Genomic DNA, 26,192 nt, shown 5'->3' with positions numbered 1-26,192 from the left:
GCCAAAGGCAAAACACCCCCCCCCCCCCCCCTCCCAGAATGGTTGAAGGGCTAACTGATGAAAGGAGCCACCATGTTAAAACCTAGGTGACCCTATTGTGCACAACTGAGACTGTGAATGCAGTCTGCAGTAATAACACAATAGTTGGTCGAACATGTTCACGACCAACGGCCAAAACTATAGGGTTGCCACCTCAGAGATGCCTAGAGGTGATACCCCGGGTGAAAGACACAAAAATGCTGTGAGTCGTTGAACCTGGCAAACAACCCTTGAGCGCCATGAACCTTCGACTCACAAATCTGTCATCGCCGTCGTCGACCCTGATGGAGGCCTCAAACCTCAACTACACCACCGGCACCAGAGGTGACAAAGGTCCCGCCTGAGGCGTTGAGAGTGGCATGGACAATATCTACGACACTGAGTAGGATTCCGGTCCCCTCGAGTACATAAAGGCCCTTTTTGAGTTTTTTAATGCCCTTTGCGGGTTTGTCGGGACCTGTAACGTCTACATCAACCTTTTCCCAAGCAGTATCCACTAATTTGGCTCCTTCTGCTCTGGAAATGGGTTTTACCCCTTATCCAAGATCTGATTATTTGAGCTTTATACTCTATATATGAGGAAGGGGAGGACTCCGACAATGAGGGACCTTTTGAGTTGCAAAGAACAGTAGTACTCATTCTAGAGGAACTAATTTCTGAGAAAAGATTGAAAGATCTACAAGAATCTTTACAAGATGCCAGTGGCATAGATACCTCTCCAGAGGCAGAATTTGCTAGACCAGAACCTGGAGAACTTGCAGACATGCATTACAGAGCCCTTATGGCTAGAATTATGCAATTTATGGGGTGGACAATACCTGCACCCTCTTTCCAGCAAGATGATCTTACTGACATGTTAGATAAAGGGCCTCAAGAAGACCCCTTTCATGCTGCATTGCAGCGAAAAATAGCTGCAAATTGGGAGAAACATGAAGTTATCCCTGCAGGAAATAAAAGGCTCTCTGCGAAGTACAGAGTATCCACCTCAGACCCTGAACATTTAAGCACCCAACTCCAGAGTTTAGTAGTGCAGGCAGCGACGTCAAGTAGTAAGTAGGCATACCCCACTATACCACAAGACAGACGACAAAAGATTTGATGCTAGGTCTAAAAGTCTTCAGCATGCAGTATGGCACTAACGTCTATCAACGGCACTTGCACGCTAGCTAGATTCAGCCACACCCTTTGGGTGTGCGCTTCATCAGCAGCTGACTGTCTCCCAGAAGGGGAAGAACGAGATGCATTCTTAAACATCAAGGATGGGAAGGATGCGATGTGCGAGTCCCTCCAAACAGGTATCGACTCTGCTGACAGCATCAGCAGAGCCATGGCGGAGAGTATCACAATCCGCATATTTGCTTGGTTGCAGAAGTCTGGTTTTGCTCCTGATGTACAAGCCAGGCTTCTGAATATGCCCTTTTACGGCACCTCTCTATTTGGCAAAAAAGCAGACAGCCTAGAGAAATTGCAAACCTCAAAGGCGGCAGCAAAATCACTTGGGGCTGCAATCCGTCAAACTCCAAGTCACCCCACAGGTACGTCCTGGAGGGGAAGCCATTTTTGTTTTTACTCCACATTTGGAAAAGGCCGAGGGCTGCCAGCTCAAAGGGGCCAGAGACGATTCACCCATGGTGGATGGGGTCAAAGGTACTAAACCGGCATCAGCAGGTGCCACTTTACCCTCTGCATTTGCCGCTTCTAAACCCCTCTGAGGTCTCCCCACAGAACACCAGCAGGAGGCAGGTTAACTCAACACCTGACAGAATGGCAGGCTATTACATCAGATACTTGGGTATTGGAAACAGTTGCCCAAGGTTACTGCCTGCCTTTCCTACACACTCTTCAGTCATCCCCAGGGAACAACTCTTTGAAGCTTCCAGACCTGCTGCTTATGCAGGAGATTTTAGACCTGCTAGAGAAAGGTGCCATAGAACCGGTACCTGTAGCGGAAAGGAACAAGGGTTGGTATTCTTTCCATTTTCTAATACCGAAGTAGGACGGAGGATTGAGACCCATCTTGGACTTGAGAGAATTAAACCAATTCCTGTGGAAAGACAAGTTCAAGATGGTAACCCTTTCTCAGATCCTTCAGTCCCTCCAGCTTCAGGAATGGTTGGTATCTCTAGACCTCCAGGATGCTTTCTTTCATGTGCCAATCCATCACAAGCACAGGAAGTACTTGAGGATTGCCACTGGCAACGCTATCAATTTCGAGTTCTGCCATTTGGGCTGACCTCCGCCCCGAGGGTCTTCACCAAGCTAATGGCGGTTGTGGCTGCAAGTCTGAGGAAAGGGATTGGTCTACCCCCTACCTGGACAACTGTTTGATCAGAGCAGTGTCCCCGGCACAAACTCAGATTCTTCTAGGTTAGGTTTGCCACTTCATCCACAAGCTGGGCTTCTCCCTCAACTTAAAGAAGTTGCAGATGATACCATCACAGAGGCTTCAGTTTATTGGAGCAGTCCTGGAGACATCCCTGTGGAAAAGCCTCGCCACCACAGGTGAGGGCTCAAGATATTCTACAGATGGTGTCCAGGTTTCAAAATGCCCAACGGCTACCAGCCTTCTACTTTTGGAGGTTGCTCGGCCTCATGGCATCCTGCATTTTCCTAGTGCTAGAGGCTTGCCTGAGGATGAGATCTCTCCAGTGGGCACTAAGGACCCAGTGGTCACAATTATCAGGGAGGATGTTATATCTCCTACTAATCCCGGACAGAGTGGCTCGAGACCTTCAGTGGTGGGCCTGTCGGGAGAACATCTTGAAAGGAGAACCGTTTTTGCAACCATGGGCGGAGATAACGGTTGTCACAGATGCCCCACTCGCGCGGTGCCCATGCCGACAACTTGACCATCGGCAGTCGCTGGTCTCAATCGGAGTCCACACTACACATCAACCTATTAAAGCTGAGAGCGATCAGACTAGCGCTGAAGGCTTTCATGCCATTGAAACAAAAGAGGAGGCGTAGGGTTACTGCCACTGTGCAGAGAGGCAATGCAGCTCTGGTTTTGGGCAATACAAGAAGGAATCTCTCTATCTGCAGTTCACCTAGCTGGAGAGAAGAACTTGATGGCGGACGCTCTGAGCAGGCAGAACAGTCTCCCACAAGTGGGAACTAGCTCAGTAAATCCTTCAATAGATCTTCGCCCTTTGGGGATCCCCCTGAAGTGGATCTGTTCGCCACCAGTATCAATTTGAAGTGCGATCAGTATTGCTTGAGGGAATTTCCCCCAAGAGGAACTCTAGGGGACATGTTCGTAGTGGACTGGAAGTTTACACTTCTGTACATGTTGCCTCCAGTCCCCGTCATTCCTCAAATGATCGGAGGTTGAGAAGATTCTGGAAACCTATGAACCTAATTGCCCCGGATTGGGCCAGGAGAACATGGTACCCGGATCTTCTAGACATGTTCTCCATCCGGATATCTGGACCCTCAACCTTCACACCTCGTTTCTGAAAGGCTTAGATACAAGGATTGGGATCTCCCGGATGACGTAATGGAGGTGTTGCTTTCAGCCTGAAGGCCAGCAACAAAATCTTTATACCGCTGCCGTTGGAACATATTTTGCAGCTGGTGTAGAGAAAAGAATATTGAACCCTTTTCATGTAGTACACAATGGTGTTATCTTTTGTTATATTTGGCAAATTCAGGTCTTCAAGTTGGCACAATCAAGGGCTACCTCGCAGCGCTGTCAATCTTCAAGCGCACTGCGGAGGAGCCTTCATACTTCAAATTGCCCATAGTGATTCAATGTTTTCACCCACACCCCCCTGCCTCCCCCCAACTCCTTTTCAGGTTCCACTGTGGGACCTAAACCTAGTCTTGAAATTACTAATGGGTACACCATTTGAACCCATTAATTCCTGTTCATTAAGGTTTCTCACTCTTAAAACAGTCTTTCTAGTGGCTTTACCTTCTGCCAGAAGAGTGAGCGAATTACAAGCTTTGTCTTGCAAACCTCCAAATACAATCTTTCACAAAGATAAGGTAGTTCTCCAAGTGAAGCCGAATTTTCTCCCAAAGGTGGACTCAGAATTCCACATCACACAAGATAACCTTTCCCTTGTTTTATCCTCCTACCCATGCAGGGAAAGAGGGAGAGATTGCACAGGCTGGATCCAAGGCGTGCCTTGAGTTTTTACATTAGCAGACTTGCGAGGATTAGGCAAGCAGACTAATTGTGGGGTATGCAGGGCACAAATTAGGTTTACCTATTACAAAACAAACCATCTCAAGATGGATTATATCAACCATTATAGAATGCTATAAATTGACAGGAAAAGAGCCCCATCAACATCCCAGGGCTCATTCAACCAGGGGGTATCGCAGCCTCTTCAGCACTCCAAAGAGGAGTTCCAATTAAAGACATATGTGCGGCTGCCACATGGTCGTCCGCACATACTTTCACTAAATTCTACAGTCTTGATTCCTCCTCTAGCCAGGGGACGAGATTTGGAAAAGCTGTGTTGCACTCTGCATCTTAAAAGGGAATCATTTCGTTTTACTCCCGCCTCCTCTACACATTACTGATTTGGGATTCTATCAAAGATAAGGAATACGTGGGAGGACACAATCCATTCGAAGAACAATTATTTACCAACTGTAACGTTCTTTCGACTGGATGTTCCTCCCACATATTCCTTATCGCCCCGTCCATCCATCCCCGCAGTGAAACTTCCCTTGTGGTTGCAGCCTATGCTCCTTCGGTATTAACCATCTCACACAAGGCTAAACACCTCAAAACTGAACTGAGCAACGGATGCTGCGTAAGACTATACCTATGGTGATGTCGGCGCCGATAAGGAAAGCCTTCGAGGGACACCTACTCGAGGGACGTCGACGCGCAGCACCCTCTACTGAGAAAAAATGTCCGAGGCCAGCAAGCTGGAAATGGATTTATCAAAGATAAGGAATACGTGGGAGGAACATCCAGTCGAAAGAACGTTACAGTTGGTAAGTAACCTGTTCTTCTCCTACACTTCATGGTGCAGGGACGGCACTTACAGTTCAAGGCCCTCCCCTTGGGCCTGAAGTCAGCCCCCATGGTGTTCACGAAGTGCCTGGCACCGGTGGCGGCCCATCTGTGTCTACAGGAATACACGTGTACCTGTACGACTGGCTTATTTGGGCCAGTTCGTGAGACTTGGCTTTCGGGCACAGACGACCGTCGAGCTGCTGACAGATCTGGGATTCACCACCAATTATCCAAAGTCCTGCTTGATGCCATCACAGAAAGCACTGTTTCGAGGAGCCAGACTCCATAGTCTCATGCATGGCATCGCCCTCTGAGGAGGGGGTAGCATGTATTCTGGGGAGAGTGCAACGACTGTTGTCGCTGAAAACCGCCTAGGTGAGGACCATAAAGTCTCTTCTCGGCATGTCAAGCATCTACCTTATCCAGCTTTGCAGGCTATAGTTGTGACCTCTTCAGGAGTTCCTGGGTTTGCTGGATTCAGGTGTCCGGAAGCTTTGCGGTCAAGATCCTGCTGGACGAGGAGTTCCGTCGGGCAATAATGTTAAGGCATTCACCCCCACATTGCCCTAGGCACACAGGGTTCCAAGGCCCCGCTGTACCAGGAGACTGTTAGAACGGACGCTTCCCTGGAGGGGTTGGGGAGCCCACAACGGAAGTCTCCACGCCAGAGGCCTGTGGCAGGCGGAGGAGAAGGATCTTCACATCAATATCCTGTAGCTGCAGGAAGGGTTCTGGGCCTTTAAATCATCCCTCCCCTCTCTAAAGGGCTAGGTGGTGAGGATCTTCAGACACCACCACAATGTTCTACATCTTGAAGCAGAGGTGCAGGACTTGTGACACTGGACCGTCGGACAACAGATGTTCCTTGTGCCCTTTCACCAGCACACCATTTGATCTTCGTTAAGTGGGTAAAGCCCCAGATCCATCCGTTTGCAATGGCAGTGAACTCCAAATGCCAGATTATCCACCAGCCGAAGAGCCTGGGGTATGCGTTTTCCTTTCTGTGGGAAGGCCTGTTTCTGTTCACGCCGTTGCCTCTCCTGCTACGAATGATGGACACTGTGTCGATGCAGGATGATGCTCATTGTCCCATCGTGGCCGAGCTAGATTTGGTGCACGGACCTTCTCAACCGGTCGGTGTTGCCACCGGTCAAGCTGCTTATAGTCTTCGACCTTCTCACTAGAGAAGGAAGCCCAATCTTGCACCACAACCCAGAATCACTGACAGAGTTTGGGGGAAATGAGTTTCCAGCAGACGGCAGGGAGTTCCTTGCCAAGGCCAGAGGCTCAGAGGTTCGTAGACTTGCAAGTACCAGGGTCACAAGTGGAAGCGTTTCGTTATGTGGTGCTGGTTGCAGAAGATAACCCCTCTGAGGATCACGACACTGCCGATTCTGCCATACTTGTCCTTGGTCAAGGCGCATCCCTCTATCAAGGTGCATCTGGTGGCTATCTCCCGCTACACCAGGTCTCCAGGAAGATCTTCTCTTTGGTCTTACTGCCTGGAAAGGAGTTCCTCAAAGAACTGTTTTGATCTTTCCTGCCGGTGAAGGCTACTTCCCCGGCGTGGGAACTCAATGTGATGTTGACGAGGCTCATGGGGGTGGTGGGCATTCGAGCCTATGCATCAATCCCTCTCGTGGTTAACTGCTTTCCTTGTGGCAATCGCCTGTGCCAGGAGGGTGGGTGAAAGCCAAGCCCTATCCTGCAAACTGCCATATCTGACTTTCCACAAGTCGAGGGTGATGCTGCAGACGCACCTCTCCTTCATGCTGAATATTCTGTTAGAATTCCACCTCAACGAGCCTTTTTACCTGTGTTTTTCCCGAAGCCTTCGTCACTGGCTGAAAGGGCCTTGCACTCGCTGGATGTTGCTCTTGCCCTGAAGTTCAATGTGACACGCAGTTTTTTGAAGACGTCTCTACTGTTAATGAACTTTGGCCCTATGAACCATGGGAAGGGCCTTGTCTAAAGCTTCCATCTCCAGGTGGCTCTCGGCTGCATCACGCAGACATCGGTTGGCGACCTGACTGCTGCCCGGCCGTCCGAGAGCCCACTTCACCAAAGCGATTGCTGCGACAACAGTCTTGCTGTCTGGTGTGCACCTGCAGGACATCTGCAGGGCTGCTACGTGGAGGTCCACGCGCCCCTTCACAAAGCTGTACTGCGTAGACTGGGATTCCATGGAGGAGTCCAGTGTCGGCCGAGCAGTGCTACCTGTTTACTTGAGGTGAGATTGTTCCAGTGGTAAGAATTAATTTTATTTCATTTGGTTATACGCCCAAACCCTCGAGTATCAAGGCGTATGTTACAGGATTACGTGGTACTTACGTGGTACTTACGTGGTACATGTTAGCATATTTATGAACATAAGTATTGTTTCTTTAAGAGAGTTAAACAAAGCAATTACATAGTGTTAAATAGCCAAACAGGGCCTGAAAGTAAAGCAGAGTGGTACAAATTTACATTCTTCTAATCAGTATTTACTTTCTCTGTTGGTTATTGTGCTGAAGATTTTGAGGCTTATTTAGAATTAATTAAATGGCCAAGTTTTGAGGATTTTCTTGAATTAGGGAAGGATGGCTCATTGGAGATGATTGCTGGAAGTGAGTTCCATATTCTGGGGGCTGCTACTGGGAAGCTAGAGTTGCCTATTACGTTTTTGAAGCGGGGGATGCATAGGAGTGTCTGTTAGATTGGAGTGTTCTAGATGAGATTTTATGGGTTAGGCATTGGTTGAGGTAGCTTGGTGCTGTGCCTGCTACACATTTGTGTGCTATGATTAGTGTTTTATGTAATATCCTAGCTTGTATGGGTAGCCAATGGGCCCCTCTCCTATAATGAGAAATGTTTCTTTTTCTATGCCTAGTGCTGCTCGGAGGGCTTTATTATGAAGTAGTTGCATTTTGTTCAGGTTTTTATTTGTTGTTCATGAGCATGTAAATCCATGCCAGATCCCATCCTGGAGAAGGAAAAAGTTAGTTACCTGTAACTGTTCTCCAGCATGGGTCTGGCATGGATTCACATGCAAACCCTCCTGCCAACCGCTCTGCGTCTCTTCTTGGTCATACTGCCACTTTATGTGCTTACCAAATCTGAAGATGGCTGCCAGAGGAGGGGCTTAGGGAGGGGACGGTCATTGGCTGGGGGCAGCATGACTCAGGGGACAGTGATTGGTTTAGAGGAGAAATATTTTTAAGTGAAACTGTTTTTACCGAAGATTCCCAGGCTGACAACGGAATATTCATGAGCATGTGAATCCATGCTGGAGAACAATAGTTGCAGGTAAGTAACCTGTTCCTTTACAGTCCTAAATGCACCCATTACTGAGGGGGGGGAAGAGTTTGGCACAACTCAGATAAGGGCTGTGTAACCATTTAACGTAATGGTAAAGTAGTGCATCACCCAGAAGATCAGATTCTTCAAAGGTAGGCAAGATTTTCTATTAGCAACTTTCCATCCATAGTTTTCTGGTGCAGTGCAATGGGGTTACTTTTATATCACTCTAAACTTTTACACTGATTACGCAATTCTTGGTTACTTTAATATGTGCCTAAAGACAAGTTGGTGGCAGCTGTTATATGTTTAGTTTTTGCTTTATTTTTTCTTGTGCACATTCGTGTTTACTGTGTATGGCTACTGAATGTGGCTAGTGCCCGAAAATTGCTGTGCTATGTGATTTTTCCCATATTGTAGTTTGGCCTTCTCTTTGTCTTTCCAGATCACGAAATCTTAGAAGGTCCTACTCTTGCCTGGTAAAGCTGCTGCTGTCCCCCACGCACAAACATTAGCAACAGAGTGATGTACTCCAGCCTCTATATACATTGTAATACAAAGATTTAAAATCGCGTAGTAAACCAAGGAGGGAGTCACTAAAAATCCAGTACTTGTTGAAAAATTCAAGGAACCCTAAAAAAATTCCACAGTCCAGGTATAAGTTTTCATTGTTTTCGTAGGAGTTCGAGTTGTACCAAGTGTCCCATACAAAACCAGGACAGACTCTATAGTCTGACCTGTGCCTACAAGAAGCCAGTCAAGTCTTAGTTCTTTTTCCCACAAGTACCCATAAGTGGTAATTGTTAAATGTTTTTCCAAAGTCTAATTATGGTTAGACTCTACAAGACTTCAGGGCCCCAACTTCAAATATAGGCCTGTACTACCCAAGGTTGGTAGAATGGCAGACGAGCCAGACTTATTTTAGGAGGATTAATGGGAGTTGTAAATTAGTACAAAGAAATCTGAGCATGCGTAGATCTAAAAACACTTACGCACTTTAAGTTGTATCAAAAATAGTTCTTTTAAATACACACAAGGCAATAGATAATAGAAAGGCAGTATCAACTGGTAGTATTAAACCGCAGTAGGATAATGGGAAGAAAAATAAAGCGGGCGAGTAAATTACAATACTCTTGCAACCAGACATGATTGACTTCAATTTCTCTGTAGGTGTTCAAGCTATTGGGCCTGGGCGACTGGATTTGGGTGAACACCCAAACAGCAGAAACAGCACTCCAAGAACAAAGGGGAAACACAAATGGCTCAAGTTAAGTTTACCAAGAGTGATGAAGATGATGCAGCTTGACGCCTTTACGCTGCACGGATGCATACCCAATCTCCTATTCCTTGGTCTCGGAGACTGAAGGCGGGACTCTAAATGGGACCCTGCAGCAGCAGTAGTTGAGAGCGGCTCACCAGCAACTGATTCTTCTTACTCGCACAGCTGGCGGTTTTGGCACCTTTTCTATCAGCACCTGGAGCGAACGGTCCCTGCTGGTTGAATTCTTTCTCATTACTCAGTCCTCCACGTCCCCATGCACACTTCGAGGATTCTTGCTTCTGGAGGGCCACACGGATACTGAAGTTCCATTGAGATTCGATCACAAGCAAGACGGTGTACTCGAAGATGATTGAAGTACCTTTTTGGGATTCTCCAGCAACGGGTCTGGCATGGATTCACATGCTCATGTATATTTCCGGTCAGGCTGGGAGTCCTCGTAAAAGCAGTTTCAGTTTTGTTTATAAACTGTCTTTCTCCCAATCGCTGAGCTCTGGGTCATACTGCCCCAAAGAAGAGGGGTGCGGAGAAGAACTCCAGAGCACGGACAGTTCTTCGTCAGACGAGGAGATACTTTCCGTCCGCCCCATCCACGTTGGTGACGATGGGAACATCAGATGCCTGCCAGAGGCAGGGACGTTGATGCAGTCGACTGGGATGACATGGGCGCTGGGCGGGGGGTGGGGGGGCTCATCCTCTTACCGCCAACCCTCCCGTTCTTTGACACAGGAAGCAAACGGCAGTCGCTCCCACCCTGTTGCCCATCTGGCGGAATCCTTTGTCCGTGATGTGCAATGCCAGCGTGATGGCGTGATCTAACCCCACCTCGCCTTCCTGGAAGATCTCCAACGCCTCAACACTTTTGTCATCGGGGAGGAAATCCAGGATCAGAGCCATCTTGTACCAAAGCTCCTGGTCTCATCTGGCCACGATCGCTAAGGCGTTGGCTGCCTTTACCGTCGAGTAGATTACATTTCTACCCATATAATCCAGTTTCTTCGCTTGGTTGTCCGGGGGTACAGACAAAGACGATTAACTCGACAACTTCTGGCGGCTGCCGAGACTAGAGTCCAGCAACAGTTGAGACTGCAGGCACTTGGGCGCAGACTCCGGCACCCAGTAGCTTTTCTCAAGCTGGTCTCTTTGTTGGGGCTGAAGCAGGGTTCTTCAGCAACGCCAGCTCCTCATCCCAGATGTCGTCCAGGAGCGGTACCAACAGGATAGTCTTCCTCTTCACCTTCCGGCGTTGGTACAGGAAGCCCTTTCTCCTCCAGGGTGAGTTGGAAAAGCTCAGACGCCCGGGCAATCAAGGAATGAATAGATCCCACTTCGTCCAGTGGAGAAGCTCTCGGCACTGGTGATGCAGGATCTCCCAGTCCTTGACCTACGAAGGCTCAACAAGTACATAAAGTCCAAGAAGTTCAGGATGGTCACGGTGCCGCAGGTGCTCGGCCAGTTGGAGGAGGGGGACTTTGTCATTGCTGGATCCAAAAGATGCTTATTTCCACGTCCCCATACACAAAGGACACCACAGGTTTCTGCGCTTTCTTTCACGGGAAGCATTACCAGTTCAGACTCAAGTCGGTGCCCAGAGTCTTCACCAAGTGCCTGGCTCCTGTGGCAGCACATCTACGACTGCAAGGGATCTATGTGTACCCTTACCTGGATGACTGGCTCATCCGGGCCAGGTCAAATGACCTTGCCGTCGACCACACAGCGAAGACCGTCCGACTGCTGACTGAACTGGGGTTCTCTGTGAATTATGCGAAGTCCTGATTGACTCCATCGCAGGACTCTCTGTTCCTGGGATCCATGCTTGACATGGTGTCCTGCCTGGTGGCACCGTCGGAGGCGAGGATAGTGGCCATCTTGGGCGAAGTGCAATGGCTGTTAGCTAAAGTGTCGCCACTGTGAGGACCATAAAGTCTCTACTTGGCATGATGTTGCCATGCATATACCTGACTAGGCTCTGCAGGTTGCGGATGCGCCCTCCACAAGAATTCCTCGACACCCGTTTGGTCCAGGTGTCCGGAGGCTTCAGGACAGGATTGCGCTCGACAGTTCCGTCGAGCGGTAAGGTGGTGGGGCGTGTGCTCCAATATAGCCAGAGGCATGGATTCTCAGAGCCCCCCCGTACCAGGACACTGTCACGACGGATGCTTCCTTGGAACGATGGGGAGCCCACATCTTGTATTCCCGTCAGAGGCCTGTGGCTGCCAGAAGAGAAGATGTTGCATATCGACGTTTTGGGCCCTCAAGTCGTTTCTGACATCCCTCAAGGGCAGAGTGGTGAGGGTTTTGACGGACAATACCATCACAATGTTTTACATCCAGAAACGGGGTGGCACCAGATACCCAGCGCTCTCCAAAGAGGCGCAGGGTCACTGGGCCATCGCCCAGGGATTGTTCCACATTCGGCTTCATCTGGCAGGAGTAAAGAACACAGTCGCTGACTCTCTCATAAGGGAGCTGCGCTTTTGCAACAAGTGGGAGCTTTGGCAGGATCAAGTGGACAACCTTTTCCTCAAGTGGGGCAGTCTCCAGATCGATATGTTTGTGACAGTGTAGAACACCAAGTGCCAGAGGTTCGAGCATAGGGGACGTATTCTCATTCACTTGTATGCGTTTCCTCCGTTGCAGTTACTACTTCGAGTCATCAGTCAACTCAACTCAAGACGGTACCTGTGCAGGTTGATCCTTGTCGAACCAGCGTGGCCAAGGCAGATCTGGTACGCAGACCTTTTGAACATGTCGGCGTCCCCTCTAGTCAAGCTTACAGTGGTTGCTGAATTTCTCACCAGGGAACAAGGTGCAATTCTGCACCACAACCCGGCATCTCTGAACCTGAAGGCCTGGCTCCTGCAGCATTAGAGTTGGGTGGCTACGATCTTCCGGCAGACTAGAGGTACTTGCCAAGGCCAGGGCATCTACGTTTCAGTGCTAAGGACACAAATGGAAGCGCTTTGCGACTTGGTGCCGGTCGCAAAAGATCAGCCCGCTGAGGGTCATAGCCCCTCAGGAACTTCCATATCTACTGTCGCTGACTAAATAGGAACTAGCTCACGCCTCCAAGGTACATCTGGCGGCTATCTCCCGCTACACCTGATCGCCAGTACAACCTTCTCTGTGGTCTCACAGTCTAGTCAAAGAATTCATCAAGGGACTGTTCCGTTCATTCCCGACGGTGAAGGCTCCGGCCCCGGTATGGGAACTCAAGGGGGCTCCATTCGAACCTATGCATTCAGGTCTACTCAAGTTTCTTGTGGAAGACCGCATTCCTCGTGACCATCACCTCTGCCAGACCAGTAGGTGAGAACCAGGCCCTTTCATGCAAACGCCCTTACTTGACGTTCCACGAGACGAGGGTGGTGCTGCGGTCGCACCCCATCTTCATGCCCAAGGCTCCATCAGAATTTCATCTCAACGAACCCTTGGTGTTGCCTGTCTTTTCCGATGCCTTCGCCGGCTGAAAGACTTTTCACTCGCTGGATGTGGCTAGAGCGCTGAAGTTTCGTGGCTGGCATGAGTTTCTGGAAGACTGGCTTTTTGTGAAGTTTGGTCCTGTGAACTATGGGAAGGCTCTGTCCAAGGCTTTCATTTCCAGGTGGCTCTACGGTTGTGTCACTCACTGTCACCAGTTGGCAAACCGACCGCTGCCTTGCTGTGAGAGAGCCCATCCTACCAAATTGATCGCTGCTACAACAGCGTTCTTGTCCGGTGTACCCCTGCTGAACATTTGCAGGGCTGCTACGTGGAGGTCGATGCACACCTTTACGAAATCCTACTGCGATGACAGGGATTGCCCCTGCTGGACATTTGCATGGCTGCTACTTGGAGGTCGACGCACACCTTTACGAAATCCTACTGCGATGACAGGGATTACAGGGAGGTGGTCCAGAGTCAGCCAAGCAGTGCTGCGCAAACACTTTCTTTTGAAGGTGAGCATGGTGAGGAGTAACGTGTTACTTGCCTGGAATTGTTGTTCTCCAGCATGGGTCTGGCATGTGAACCCTCCCGCCTGCTCCTCTGTGCCTCTTCTCTTGGTCCTACTGCCAGAGAGGAACACCAGATTGTGTGTTGCTTTTAAGTCGGTCCCGAGCGCTAACAGACTTCCCCGATGCAGGACTGGCCAACCCTGAGCCACCTGAACAGATTGCTGGACCCCAGATGCGAGGAAACTCTAAAGGAGGAACCTCTCGGTGTGTAGCCTTACTTGTTCTCAGTTGAGACCTCTATTGGTTACCTTGCAGGGTGGCTAAAACGTTGCCCCAAGCCTCTGTGGCCTTTTAAGTGTTCTATTCTACAAACATTTCTAAAAATATTGGGCAAGACTGTTTACCTACCTGCAAAGAGGATCCTCGGCTCCCCTTGACATTGTGCAATTAACATTGGCTGTCCTGGCTCCCTGAGATACTACTCTTTACCTCTGACTGTGCTTTGGCCTTTGCCCCAGGAAAGGGTTAATTTACTATGCTTTGGAAGGTTCTTAAAAGTACTTACCAGTTTATGAATTATTTGTTAACCTTTGTTTTCCTCTGTTCCATCTTTTACACCTAAGTATTGGTCTAAATGTACCAGTGATAAATTAATGTCCACTGTGCCCTAACTATTTAAGTCACCTGAGGGTGTAGGAAGTCCTCCCCAATGGGTATCCGCTGATTTAGTGAAAGTGTTTTTCCCTCCTGAAGAAGGCTTACACAACTGACTGTGAAATAAATTGTTTTATCAAGAGACCTTGAGTGTAAGTGTTTATTTAAGTAACTGCTACTGTGAAACTCACACCCTTACTGCTCACATTGACCCCTATTGAGATAAGCCTGGCTGCTCTGCCACACTACCAACCTGTGTAGTTCAGACTTGTACTCAAGTTTGGGTCCCTATTGCCAGGAGGTCAAGGTTGTTGTAGTGCACCCAATGGGTACTGCATACAGTATTGCCTAACGAGGGATTTAAATTTGATCCTTACAGCAACCCGGGAGCCAGTGAAAAGATGCGATCCCTGGGCTTGAGGCCAAGGATACGTTTCACAGTCCTGTGCTAGATTAGTTGGAGGTGTCGTAGGGGAGAAGAGGGTATATTGAGGAAAAGGCTATGGCGGTAATTTAGTCTAGAGAGAACCAGAGCTCTAGAGACATTGAGCTTCTGGGGGAAAGTGAGGAAAGGAAGAATTCCTTTGAGTAGGTGGAGTTGAAAGTGGGACTTCTTGGCAAGGTCCTGAATGTGAGGGATGAAGGAGAGCGATGAGTCGTAGATTGCTCAAAGGTTTCTGGCTTCAGATGAATGGGGCGAGCCCATAGAAGATAGTCTCTCAGTCTCCACCCCTGCTTGAGGATGCAGGTGGAGCCTTCTGAAGTGTCCCTGGACCAACTAGTGGACTGACCAACTACCTCTTTGCAGCTGTCGCTGTCCTGCGCAGAGATTTGGAACTTTGCATATCTTCAGCTTGTGCTAAAGTCATCTGCTCCCACATTTACAGCAGTCTCACCAAGGAAGATGTGCTTGGCCTGCTCCTGTGTTTCTTGCTGTATGATAGCCGGTCGCTGCTTGACAGTGGCGACTCCCGTTGCAACACTTCTTGCTCAGTCCCGTGAGGCGGTCTGCCTTGCAGAAGGCTTCATTTTTCTGTTTTGGGGTTTCTACTGAAAACTCTTAACAGATTCCGGTGCACTACGACCAACCAAAACTAAATCCTGACACATGCACCCGTGACCCATGGGCCTTCCTCAGTAGGACCAAGTGCAGAAGATTGTGTACCTAACTGATTCCAGAACACCTACAGTGGTCTCTGGAAGAATCGAAGTGGGAGGTGCGGGGGGGGGGTAAATTAACTTACCGGTTTGTCCCCCCCACCCCATCCTCCATAGGGTTACGTGGGTGTGAAGTCCTGGCCTCAACTCACTCTGACCAGACCTTTGATGGTGGAATCTGGGTTGAGTATCCTTCCATAGACCGATCTTCTTGTGCTGGATTGAGTTCAGTACTTGAACGTTTATTTAACTTTGGAACCTTTTTATTTTTTATATTTGTGTATTAATTCTAATCACTGAGGATTTATCACCAACAGATCATAGACAACCCTATAACATATGGGACTTTTTGCAGTTTAGAAAGACAATTGTTTACTTCAAAAAATCCCCCATCATATGCCATTGCATCACTAATTTGTGCCAATCATATTTGTTTGCATGATGTTTCTGCTCGTTTCTTTGTTCTTCACTGCATTGTCGAAAATGAAGTTGCTTTTTTCATTTTACGGTTTTCTGTACTGTATTGCTAACCTAATTGTGGGTAATAAGTTATTTTGGTGTTGTGCCTTCGAAATGGTTTGTAGCACAGATTTGAGACTTGTGCTTTAACTGTTTGCTCATTTACAAATGTACTGGTCTGATTTACCTTGATTGTTGCATAACAGTACAGTAAGCATTATGAAATAAAAACCATAAACACTCTTACATACAAGACTATGAATGAATGTACAATGAACTTGGACATAGTCTTGGCACTTAAGGGATCCTAATAGTAGACCACAAGGATGGACCACTGGTGACTTATAGAACACCACCAATGTCGCGTCCCAAATAGTAACATAGAGAAATGGAAGTATGTTCTAACATTGATCGGCGGCTACCCCTCTTGTGATACATTAATTCTAATCATTGGCACTGCAAATATCTGTATAAACTTAACTTAAGAAGTACATGCTTTGTAACTGGAGGCGTTATAATATTATACGGTTTTGTGACAATATTTACCTATTTTCATCTTCTGAGTGTCTAAACTTAAAGGCCTAATGCATTTCTTTTCATATACTTGCTTGTCTAACTGGAGTTACTGGTGTTGCTCTGTGGACTCATTTTAGCCCTAGACCACTCTCATGCCCTGCCTTACATTATGCCTTGCCGCTTTGCTAGCACAACTTGGTTGGGTTTGCTAACCTCGGTGTCTTTCCCATTTAATGCAAAAAGATCTCCCAAAATCCTCCCACCAGGTTTTATTTTGGAAATCCTTCTCAACACCGGTCTTCACCCAATTACTGAAAGGCAAATTAGCACAGCTGCTTGGTTGCTTAATTGAAAATGTTGAGCCTCCATTTTAGGAGTGCATGAAAAAGGCTCCTGTGAGCCAAATAGTGCAGCAACTATTTTAAAGCACACATCAGTACCATTGTACTTTTTTTCCTATGATGCCCATTTTATGTATAACCTAACCTTGTGTTTTCAGTGTACCAATGTGGTGCTTTTATTATTTTTTTTTTTGTGGTGTCGGAGATTGTCGCTCCATGCCAGCCTTGACTGCTCTGCTGCTGCTACCATTTTAGAGCCCAAACAGTTTTCAAAATGGCACAATCATTGTTTCAACTGTGACAACTCCTCAAACGCTGTTAAACAATTGGCCATTTATCCATAGACGCTCAATTGGTGCCTTGGATAAGGTCTTATGAGACTCCTACTGACCGACTATTTGCAGAAGGAATTTTCTACAGAATTAATTGAACATTTGTGCTTGTAATAAAAACTATCTAGTATATTTAACTGTTAGGCAGAATTATATGCAGTACCCTTTGGGAATACCACACACAATTAAGACTACTGCAGTACAAATTCACCTTTGGTACAAGCCTGTAGTACACTGTTAAAGTGGTAGCAGTAGCGGAGCAGCCAGACTTGCCTCAAGAATAAGTGAGCAGTACAAGATAGTTACTTACACAAAGGACAGCAATTACTATGATTTTGGCAAACACTGACTCAAGGTTTCCAAGTAAAAACATATACATTTATTTCACTCTTCATTTGTATAATATTACACTATTATAAGCAAGTCAAAAATCACAATCTTAATACACCACTTCCCTTAAATTCCAGACAAGTTAAGCTCACAAAATGAAGTGGAGCAAAATGGCACTCCAGCAATTTAAAAGGGAGGGAAAGACAAAAGTTATTAGAAATTAGATCAAACCAACAGGTAAGTACCTGAGGGCAGTTAACAAGAGAACTTCAGTGAGGAGATCAGATGGAAAAGGTTTAGGGCTAACGTCAATGGGTCAAAAGTCTTTTGCTCAAGATCACAGTTCAGTGCAGTTTGTGGTAAAGTTTGTGGCACGGTTTCCGGACGAGGTTGGTTGATACAAAAGTTAGTTCAAAGAGAAGAGAAGGACAAGCCCCCGGATTGGAGAAAGATTTCAAACACTTTCACCGCGGTTGAATGAAACGGACAACCAGATTTGCACAGTACCTTAAAACGGAGAGGAAGCTGTAGCTGAGGTGGAAGTTCCTGGTAGTTCCTGCAGGCTCACGGTTCCTGAAGCGACTGTCGGACTGACACGAAGTAGGAAGACTGGAGGGTCCTGCACTAACCAGGGAAGAAACCAGCAGAAGAGCAAAGCAACTAATAAAAGGTGCGTTCCTAAAAACGCAAGCATGGTCCGACCTTCCTCGCTATCCGGCCCACTGTAGCTCTGTCCCGTGAATTCGACCAGAGGGGTCCTGTCTTGCAGTTTGGGCAAACTGGTTGGTCCCACCAGCTCAAGGGAAGAAGTTTCCTGGAGGATCTTCTCGGTCGGCAGATTCTGGAGATTCAGACCTGCAGCAGGGCTTCACCGGGCGGTTCAGTCGTCGTTGGGGTCCTCTTCTGCCAGTTCCTCGTTGGTTCTTTCGTTCCAGTGGCGACTGCCTTTCCAGTCCCACAGACCTGTTTTTATGCAGTTTTCCCCAAGCCTGGCTGTCAATCACACAGCAGGGTGGCTGTCCTGGCAAGGACAGTCCCCTTAACCAATCAAGCAGGAGAGCGACTTGGGTTACCAAGGGAACCCATGGCAGGGGCCCGAAGACCCTCCCTCACATCCTGCCTACCTAGACTTTCAGGCGCCTTAAGGAGGGCTTCTGTGCAGAAGCCTGCGAAAAGACAGCAAACAAAGGAATCCTCCCCGGTTTGGCGCACAGAGAAAAACACAAGAAGGACTTTAACAAAAGGAAATGGCGAATAAACCCAGCCGGAGCCAAAATAAAATGTATTTGGTCAAGCGGGTGAATGTTCGAGGCTACTATAATAGCCTAAAACAACACCACGTTTATAAAAGATAATCGCGGTAGAAAAGTTAGGGTAGTTACCACTGCCACCAGCCAAGTCTTAATGTAAAGGGAGCGAAACAATGCTCCAAGAGGCACAGACAAAGGGATAAGAGTTAACCCTTTCCAATACTCCATGTAAGATGGGGTGTACTGGTTGTGGTTTAAAGTGACTAAAGTTAATGGCAGCTTTACCCTTTTCTGGGGGACAGTAGTCTGCCCCAAAAAATGGTCAGAGTGGGGCGGGGGGGGGGGGGGGTAAAGTCTCAAAGACAACCCTGTGTCACTGCACTGAAGGTGCTGTGTAACACACATCAAAATATGAGGCCCTGGTATAGGCGAGGCTCCAGTGCTCAAGATCACACAAAGTGAAAACACACACAGAAAAACACATGTAAGAGTGGGGAAAAAAGCTCACTCTTACCAGGTGGAAAAAATAAATCCTCAATCCAGCAAAGCTGCTGAGGGACTCATTAGTTAAGGGAAATTAGCCATTTATTACAATTCTCCCTAACAGTAACATTTTATACACCTGTGTTTTTCGATAAATTTGTATTGCATGGTGTTCATTTTTGTAGGTAATGTTTTGCACGCAAAGACTTGTACTTTGATTTTTATTATCTGAATAAAGTGAAAATGATTCAATGTTAACCATTTTTTTAAAAAATATCTGGGCCCTTGTACAACAGGAGTTGGTGACCACATGACCTGTTTTTTGTTTTCTGACACTTTGTGGAAGTTTTGACTTGACCACTATTTAGTCTAGTCTTTTTTTGAGCCATCCTTTTGTCTATGCCTTTACCAGTTATTTTCTTGTTGCACCTTAATTATTCCTCTTTTCTGGCTACATGCTAGTTCAAAATACTGCTGAAGTCGGTAATTGCCCCAGATCATTGGCATGATTTAACTTGGCTGTTTAAGTTCAAATGGAGAATGATGCTAATAAATATCTTCACATATGCAGAGCGCAGCTCTTCAGTGATGATCTGTGGCTGACTGTATATTGCTATAAATTGTCGCCAGTTGCTGCTCTTTAATCACCAGGGGATGAAGAGGGTGGGCAGGAGAGCTCTGGAGGCATACTCTGCGGAATATTATCTGCATTGCTCTTAGCACCCGTTGAGTTTGATTACTCAAATTAAGAGCGTTTTTTCCTTTCTTCCCAGTGCTGCACAACTTTTGAGTTACCCAGGAAAGAATAAGATTCCGTTGAACTATCATATAGTTGAGGTATGTGATGATCATAAATGCTTCCAACTTGTTTCTATACTTAAAAATGTGTTCTTTCTAAACTGAAATTAATCCAGTAAAGTACATTTTTGCTGACCTAATCCTGCTCTAGCAATCTAGATGGCCAGCAACTAAATTGACATCTAGGTTAGCTTTGCAGAAATAATTTGTCCTTTGGGCATCTTCACCTATTTTTGTCTACAGGTAATGTGATCAGCTCTCGAATTTGTTCCTGAGCCACAATGTCATACTTGTGAAAAGGTGCTCAAATCTGGTGCAAAAGGAGAAATAGCCTTTGAGTTGGTGTCCTATTGCGATAAGCTGGGATCACTAGCTCTGTTATTGGTGAGGGGATGTAGTGAGTGGGAGGTGAGCAGTAGGTTTGTTTTGTCATTGAATGTACCGAAGACCGTCACTCAAAATTACTTGTTTTCAGTGATTGTAGACAAACAGTTTTAGTCTTAAATTGACTGCCTCACTCGTTACTTTATTCTAGAACCAAATATGTACATAACTGCCTCTCTTAGGGTGATAGTTGAAAAAACCAAATGTTGTTTGCTTCAGTGTTACAAAATTCACCCAAACAGGATATCTTTGCCCAGACGTCGATCCAGAACTTGCTTTGCTTGGACCCAAGCTACACCTTACTGATGCTGAATGAGGCTGAAATATGTTTGGGCTGGTTTGTTGCGTACAGATGGGCAGTTACCTAGCCTTTTGGGGTAGTCTACCACTTTTGTAGTCTGGCAAACTGAGCAATGATGGTGTGTAGGATTTGCCAAAACAATGCTTGTTTGGATCCACAATTCAAGCCACAGTGTAATGGCGAACTGTTGGAGTTTGAGGTTGATGGGTAACTATCCAGAATTTGGGGTACTGGTCCTTCATAATTTGCTTCCAAGTCAAAGGCCTTTACTAAATCCTTGTGATTTATTTTATTTCCAATTAAAATTTCTCATCATTGGATCTTTCACATGCTGTGAATATTCCCAGTCTTCTGGCTGGGAATCCTCTGGTACTTTTTGGATTCCCCTTGCCCCAGGCAAGAAGCAGCTACATTGTGTAGCCTAACCTTATGGGTGATTTTGATCCCCACCAATGGGACCTCGAGTACACCTAGACTAGACCCTCTACCCCTCCGATTCTAACCGCATTTTCTACAGATAGTCTAGGTTAAAATCTTTTTTTTAAAACAAACATTTCTACAACATCGTCCACGGCTTCGAGGTGTGGTTGGGTATAAAGGGCAAAAGGAGACCCCTTTTTAAACCCTGTACCAATTTTGGCCTGAAAAATATGAGGGCGATAAGCACTCAGACTGCATATACTGCCTGTACCCCACTTTTAGGGAGAATTCTCATTTCTGTGCTAATTCCCTTCAACCTTAGAAACCCCCAGCTCTTTAGCTGGACTTTAGGACTTTTAATTTTTACCGTGGAGTGAGACCTTTTTCTTACCCATGTATTTTTGATCTGATTTGGACTGTTGTTTTTGGAGTCTGCCAAACTCCATAGGCCTCTACTTTTGTATTGTGAAACAGCACCTTCACTGCAGTGTCGCAGAGAAGACCTTTGAATTTCTCATAAGGTTTAAATACCTTATCTTGGGTGAACTACTGTTCCCAAGAATAGTAAAGTGAAATTGACTTTTCTTGCCTGTTTTTCCTATGTAGGTCAAGTACACCTATCTTCTGTGGAAGGGCTGGGGGTGGGTGGGAGTGGGTAGTTGGTAGCCTCTTTTCCTACTTATGTAACATTTTTGTTACCCCCACGACTGTAAATGGCTGGTGGCAGTGGTTTAATTATCCTACCATTGAGCGTTTTTACAGCAGGCTGAGACCTCAGCTGCAGTAATGCACCCATGGGTGCCGGTTTTTGTCAAAATGGCCTGGTCTTCTTTTTTCGCTATTTCTTGGTTGTGAGGTCGGTCTTGGGTTTTACTCTGCGCGCCAAACCAGGTTTAACCTTCTGTCTTCGGCGGGCAGAAAGCGAGGGAGGTGCCCGAAACTCCTTATCCTTGGTTTCCCTGGTAACCTGAATGCATCCAGTCGTGATTGGCTGAATGGCTGGCTGTCCTGGACAGCCCCCCTGCTGTGTAAGTGACAGCTAGGCTGTGCATGAATGGGAGAAACCTGCATAAAAGGTGAGGTCTCTTGAACAGAAGGCAGAGTCTACCACCGGACGAAACATCTGACAAAGGAAACTGGAAGAGCAGCTTGCTGCACCCTCCTGGACCGTTGAACTGCACAGTGAATCTCTGCTGCAGTGTGGAAGCTCCAATTTCGTATTGAGTAGAGATGCCCGGAACGGACGACTTCTTCCCTTGGGCTGGTGGGTACAACTGACCCCAACACTAACTTTGCTGGAAAACCTCTGCCTGCTGGCTGTACTTAGCTGCTGCTGGAACAGAGTGTCAGGGTTCAGGAAACCCAGAATCAAGTGCATTTTCTTTAAGCCGGAAACGAGCTTCAAGAAGATCCTGAGGACCCTCCCGAAGCGGGGCGACCCAAGCTTTACCCACTTCAACAGAGTGCTGGACCCCAGAAGCAAGAGAAGTCTATCAAGTGTCAAGGAACTGCAGGGGTGCTATTGACTGGTAGCTGAAATGTAGCCGCCGCCAACCTAAAAACTGCAGTGCAGGAGTCCTGCAGACTGCCTAGCTCTTGTCCCCAAGACTGAGGCCCAGGAACCGGGGATCTGCAAGACTGCAACCAGAACAGAAGCCAGCTGGATCCTATTCTATCAACCTAAGGTACTGTCTTGACTAACTGGTACTTCTTGTGTCTGTAGCTTGCGTGTTCTCACTGGTGACCTACAGTAGCTGCTTTTTGTCGAGTTGATTTCTGCTCTGCCCTTCACAAGCCTGACAGCTTGTGGCCCAACAGTGATTCTTTTTGCTACATACTATCTAAAAAACATTGCAAGACTTTTTTTGAATCTGTGTTGCCCAGCTACAGCTCACATTTACCCTCTTGAGATAAGTCTGGCTGCTCAGTCACTCTAACAGATTGTGTAGTACAGACCTATACCAATAGGTGGTTTACCTGTTACAAAGAGGACAAAGCTGGTGTAGTTTCCCACAGGGTTACTGCATCCAATCTTGCCTAACACCCACCACACCGTTCAACTGCACTATCTGTCGGTCTTAGTTGCAAGACACTCAAAGATGGAAACAGAAGGCTGGCTCAATAAGGGGCACTATCCCTCCAATGTAGAGTTTACCAAGAGCTTGGCCGCTCCCGCTGCGAAAAGACTGCGGTCGAGGGAAAGGGCACGGACGGAAGAGCGGAGTTGTGTACGTTATTCTAAAATCCAACTGGAGTAGGATTGCATAAGACTTATCTCTCTGTATAAGAGCCCCAACTCTTAATATAGGCCTGTACTACACAAGTTGGTAGAGGGACTGATCAGTAATGCTTATCTTAGGAGGGAGTAACGGAAGCTGTAAAGCAGTACAAAAGTCAGTTCATACAAGGACCTAACAAAAACACTTATATTAAAATATATTTATTTTTCTGAGGTTTGTGTATCTGCTTAGATCACATGCTATGCATTGGCCGACCTCTAGTGGTAGCCGCAGTGTTAGATTTTGTTTTTGCAACTTGAAAAGGGACGTCGACAGCATGTGCCAGTAATACTATCCCTAGTGTCAAGTTGAGGTTCCTCAGATCCTTCTTCTGGCTAACGCCTTTATTCATACGAAGTTTACATTTTTAGAATTTCTTTCTATCCTTTTGACGACCGCAAGATCTCTTGCGACTGCTTTTGAGGACAAGACCACCCGTTGGTGACTAGTCACCTGTCTCGACAAACTTTGTGGCCTAACTAGGCCCCAATGGGCCTTGCCCTGCACCGTAGGGACAGTGGGGGAGGTCATGCATATCATTTAGAGAATGCCTATTTCCTATTCTTCCTTTCACATCACCAAGCTGCCATCTTTCCATATTGTGGAAAACGCACCATTTAAATGTTGTTCTTTCTATAGTAGGAAGTTTCCCTGGAAGGATTCAAACAGGGTGTGCAATCTCTGCCTTCCTAGGGCTCATTCTGAAAAAAACAGTGCAAGTCCTGCAAACCTGTTTTGGCCAAAAACATTAAAAGACCGGAAAACTAAACGCTGGGCCCACCACGCCATGCAGGCCAAAGCCGCAATGGACGTTGAGGGAGCCGCCAACTATGGCAGCATCGACGTACTAAGTGACACTGAGGGTGATCGAGACCAGACTGTTTCCCGCGTGCAAGCACCCAGACTCCACAGGCAGGCCAGTAGTTCTGCTACAGAGACTACACCTGGTGGCTCACGCACCCGCACTGCACGCCACACTAAACCCACCTCATATGGCCAATGGTCGACCGCGTCGTTGAGCGATAAGCCACATGTGGTGTCGAAGGTAAGGTCTGAATAGTCTGTCCTCTGGGAAATTGCGCTTACCACATGACAGGCCCCCAAAACAGATGCTGAAGTCTGTTTCTAACATTGCAAGCAAATCCCTGGGTACCTCCCATGGGTCCAGGGGTACTGGCGACCATGCGTTGAAAGAGGAGTCAATGGCTCCTTCTATTAGTTCGAAAATGAGAACTTGTTAAGAAATACATCCCTGAAACTCTTTTCAAATCCAAAACATTGAAAATCTCCAAAACATTGACGCTTCTAGCCTCAAAATCGACAGTTTCATGGTATAAAGAGTACTCTGTCCCTAGTGAACCCCTCTCTCTGGGGCAATGCACCACAATCCACCCTCTTCAAAGCTTTTTCTGATCCTGCTCCCAGTTATACCAAGCTCCTCCTAATGGACCTCTGAACAGATTGATAGTTGAGGAGAATGTCTAGCTTGGCTAACTTTTTTTCATCAGCATCCTGATCAACTGTCCAGCCTCCAAGGTCCCTGTCAAGGCGAAGGAGCTAAAGAGCAGCCTGATGCCTAAAGACCACGACTAGACACTGCAAAACCTAGTACTTCATCTCAAATCATACTGGACGACCTTTATTACTTTAACACTTCAGGTTCACAGGACCTTGGCTCTATAGCAGACAAAGGGGACTTCGATGATACAGACCAATACTGAGACGATGTATACATCATTCAATCCCCATACCATATTGACCAACCAGTGGCTGATTCTCTGTTGGATAACCAGCTGCAGTATCATCTTTTAAAATCTGCAGAACACTTTAAAATCGATAGCCAGGAGGCAAAAGTTGATAAAGACTTTGTAGAGGACATCCTCAGGGATAAGAGATCTGCAGCACAGTTCATTCCACTGCTCCAATCCATCCAAAGGCGCTTTCAGGCTTCTTTACTTGGCCCCAACCTGACAAGGGCAGTCAACCCTCACATTGAGAAGATGTTTAGGACCAGCCCTGTCGGACCCAGTGTACATTGGGGGGAGCTAAAGTCTGACTCTCTTGTGGAGACTACCACAAGGAAGAGAACAGGCACACCTTTAGCCTCTGCCGAAGCCCCTTCTGACAAGGAGAGTCAAAACTACAACGGAAAGTAGCTTCCTCTGCTGTTTATCAAGATAGGATAGCTAACAACACTACAAGTGGGACGAGATCTCATAACAGATGGCCTCGGCCCCAGAGCCCCTAAAGACGTAGCTTTTACAAACCGTAGATGAAGGTAAACGGGTGGCAAGCTGCATCCTAAAAAACAATCTGGACGAGGCAGACCATGCAGGCTGGATAGTACCCTCATTAAACACCATTCATGGTTAAGTCAATCAGGTTTCAAGTTCGAAAACCAAGCCCCACTTTTTAATATGCCAATTGAGCCGAACGCCTTATTTGGGAAAGCATTCGAGGATGCACTGAAAAGTGCAGAGGAAGAGTATGACGCCCTCAAATCCATGGGACATCTCACAAACAAATCCTTTGTGCAGCGAGGCGGTTTTAATACACGCCGTTTTAGAGGACAAAATTCCCAGCGATCCTCAAACTACAACAGGGCTGGAGGAAGTCATCTTGGGGTCCCAACACTTTTTTCCAAGGGGGGGACAGAAGGTCGAGAACTAGAGGCAGATCCTCCTCCAGAGGCACACCCCTCCAAAGCAATGACCGCCCGCTACAGGTCCCCTCCCATGCCTCTACAGTAGGTTGCATTTTTCATTTTACCCACGCATGGGAGGGTATCCCGTCCAACAAGTCGGTATTTTTCACTGTGGCGTGAAGCTATTGCATAGAACTCAAGCAAACGCCTCCCAGCCAACCGCCAAGACCAATGCCGCAGGAGGAACAGCACATTCTGCTGGAAGAGGTCCAAGCATTGCTACTAAAGGATGCCATAGAAATCGTCCCGGCAAACCAGTGCATCTATTAAATGTACTTC

The 26,192-nt window shown here is 47.1% G+C and overlaps 1 protein-coding gene across 1 annotated transcript in view; it reads left to right on the top strand.

The window, feature by feature from the left end:
- The window catches only part of NCBP1 (nuclear cap binding protein subunit 1), a 1,187,216-nt gene that overhangs the window by 273,303 nt on the left and 887,721 nt on the right, over positions 1-26,192 (top strand). The window contains exon 10 of the mRNA XM_069630359.1: positions 19,801-19,864. Within this exon, the coding sequence (XP_069486460.1) occupies positions 19,801-19,864 (64 nt within the window). The remainder of the gene's footprint in view (positions 1-19,800; positions 19,865-26,192) is intronic.

Source organism: Ambystoma mexicanum, chromosome 6q (assembly GCF_040938575.1).
Source record: "Ambystoma mexicanum isolate Mex_15411 chromosome 6q, UKY_AmexF1_1, whole genome shotgun sequence".
NCBI lineage: Eukaryota > Metazoa > Chordata > Amphibia > Caudata > Ambystomatidae > Ambystoma > Ambystoma mexicanum.
Note: the sequence above shows the minus strand (reverse complement) of the source record. Positions and strands in the feature narration are given on the sequence as shown.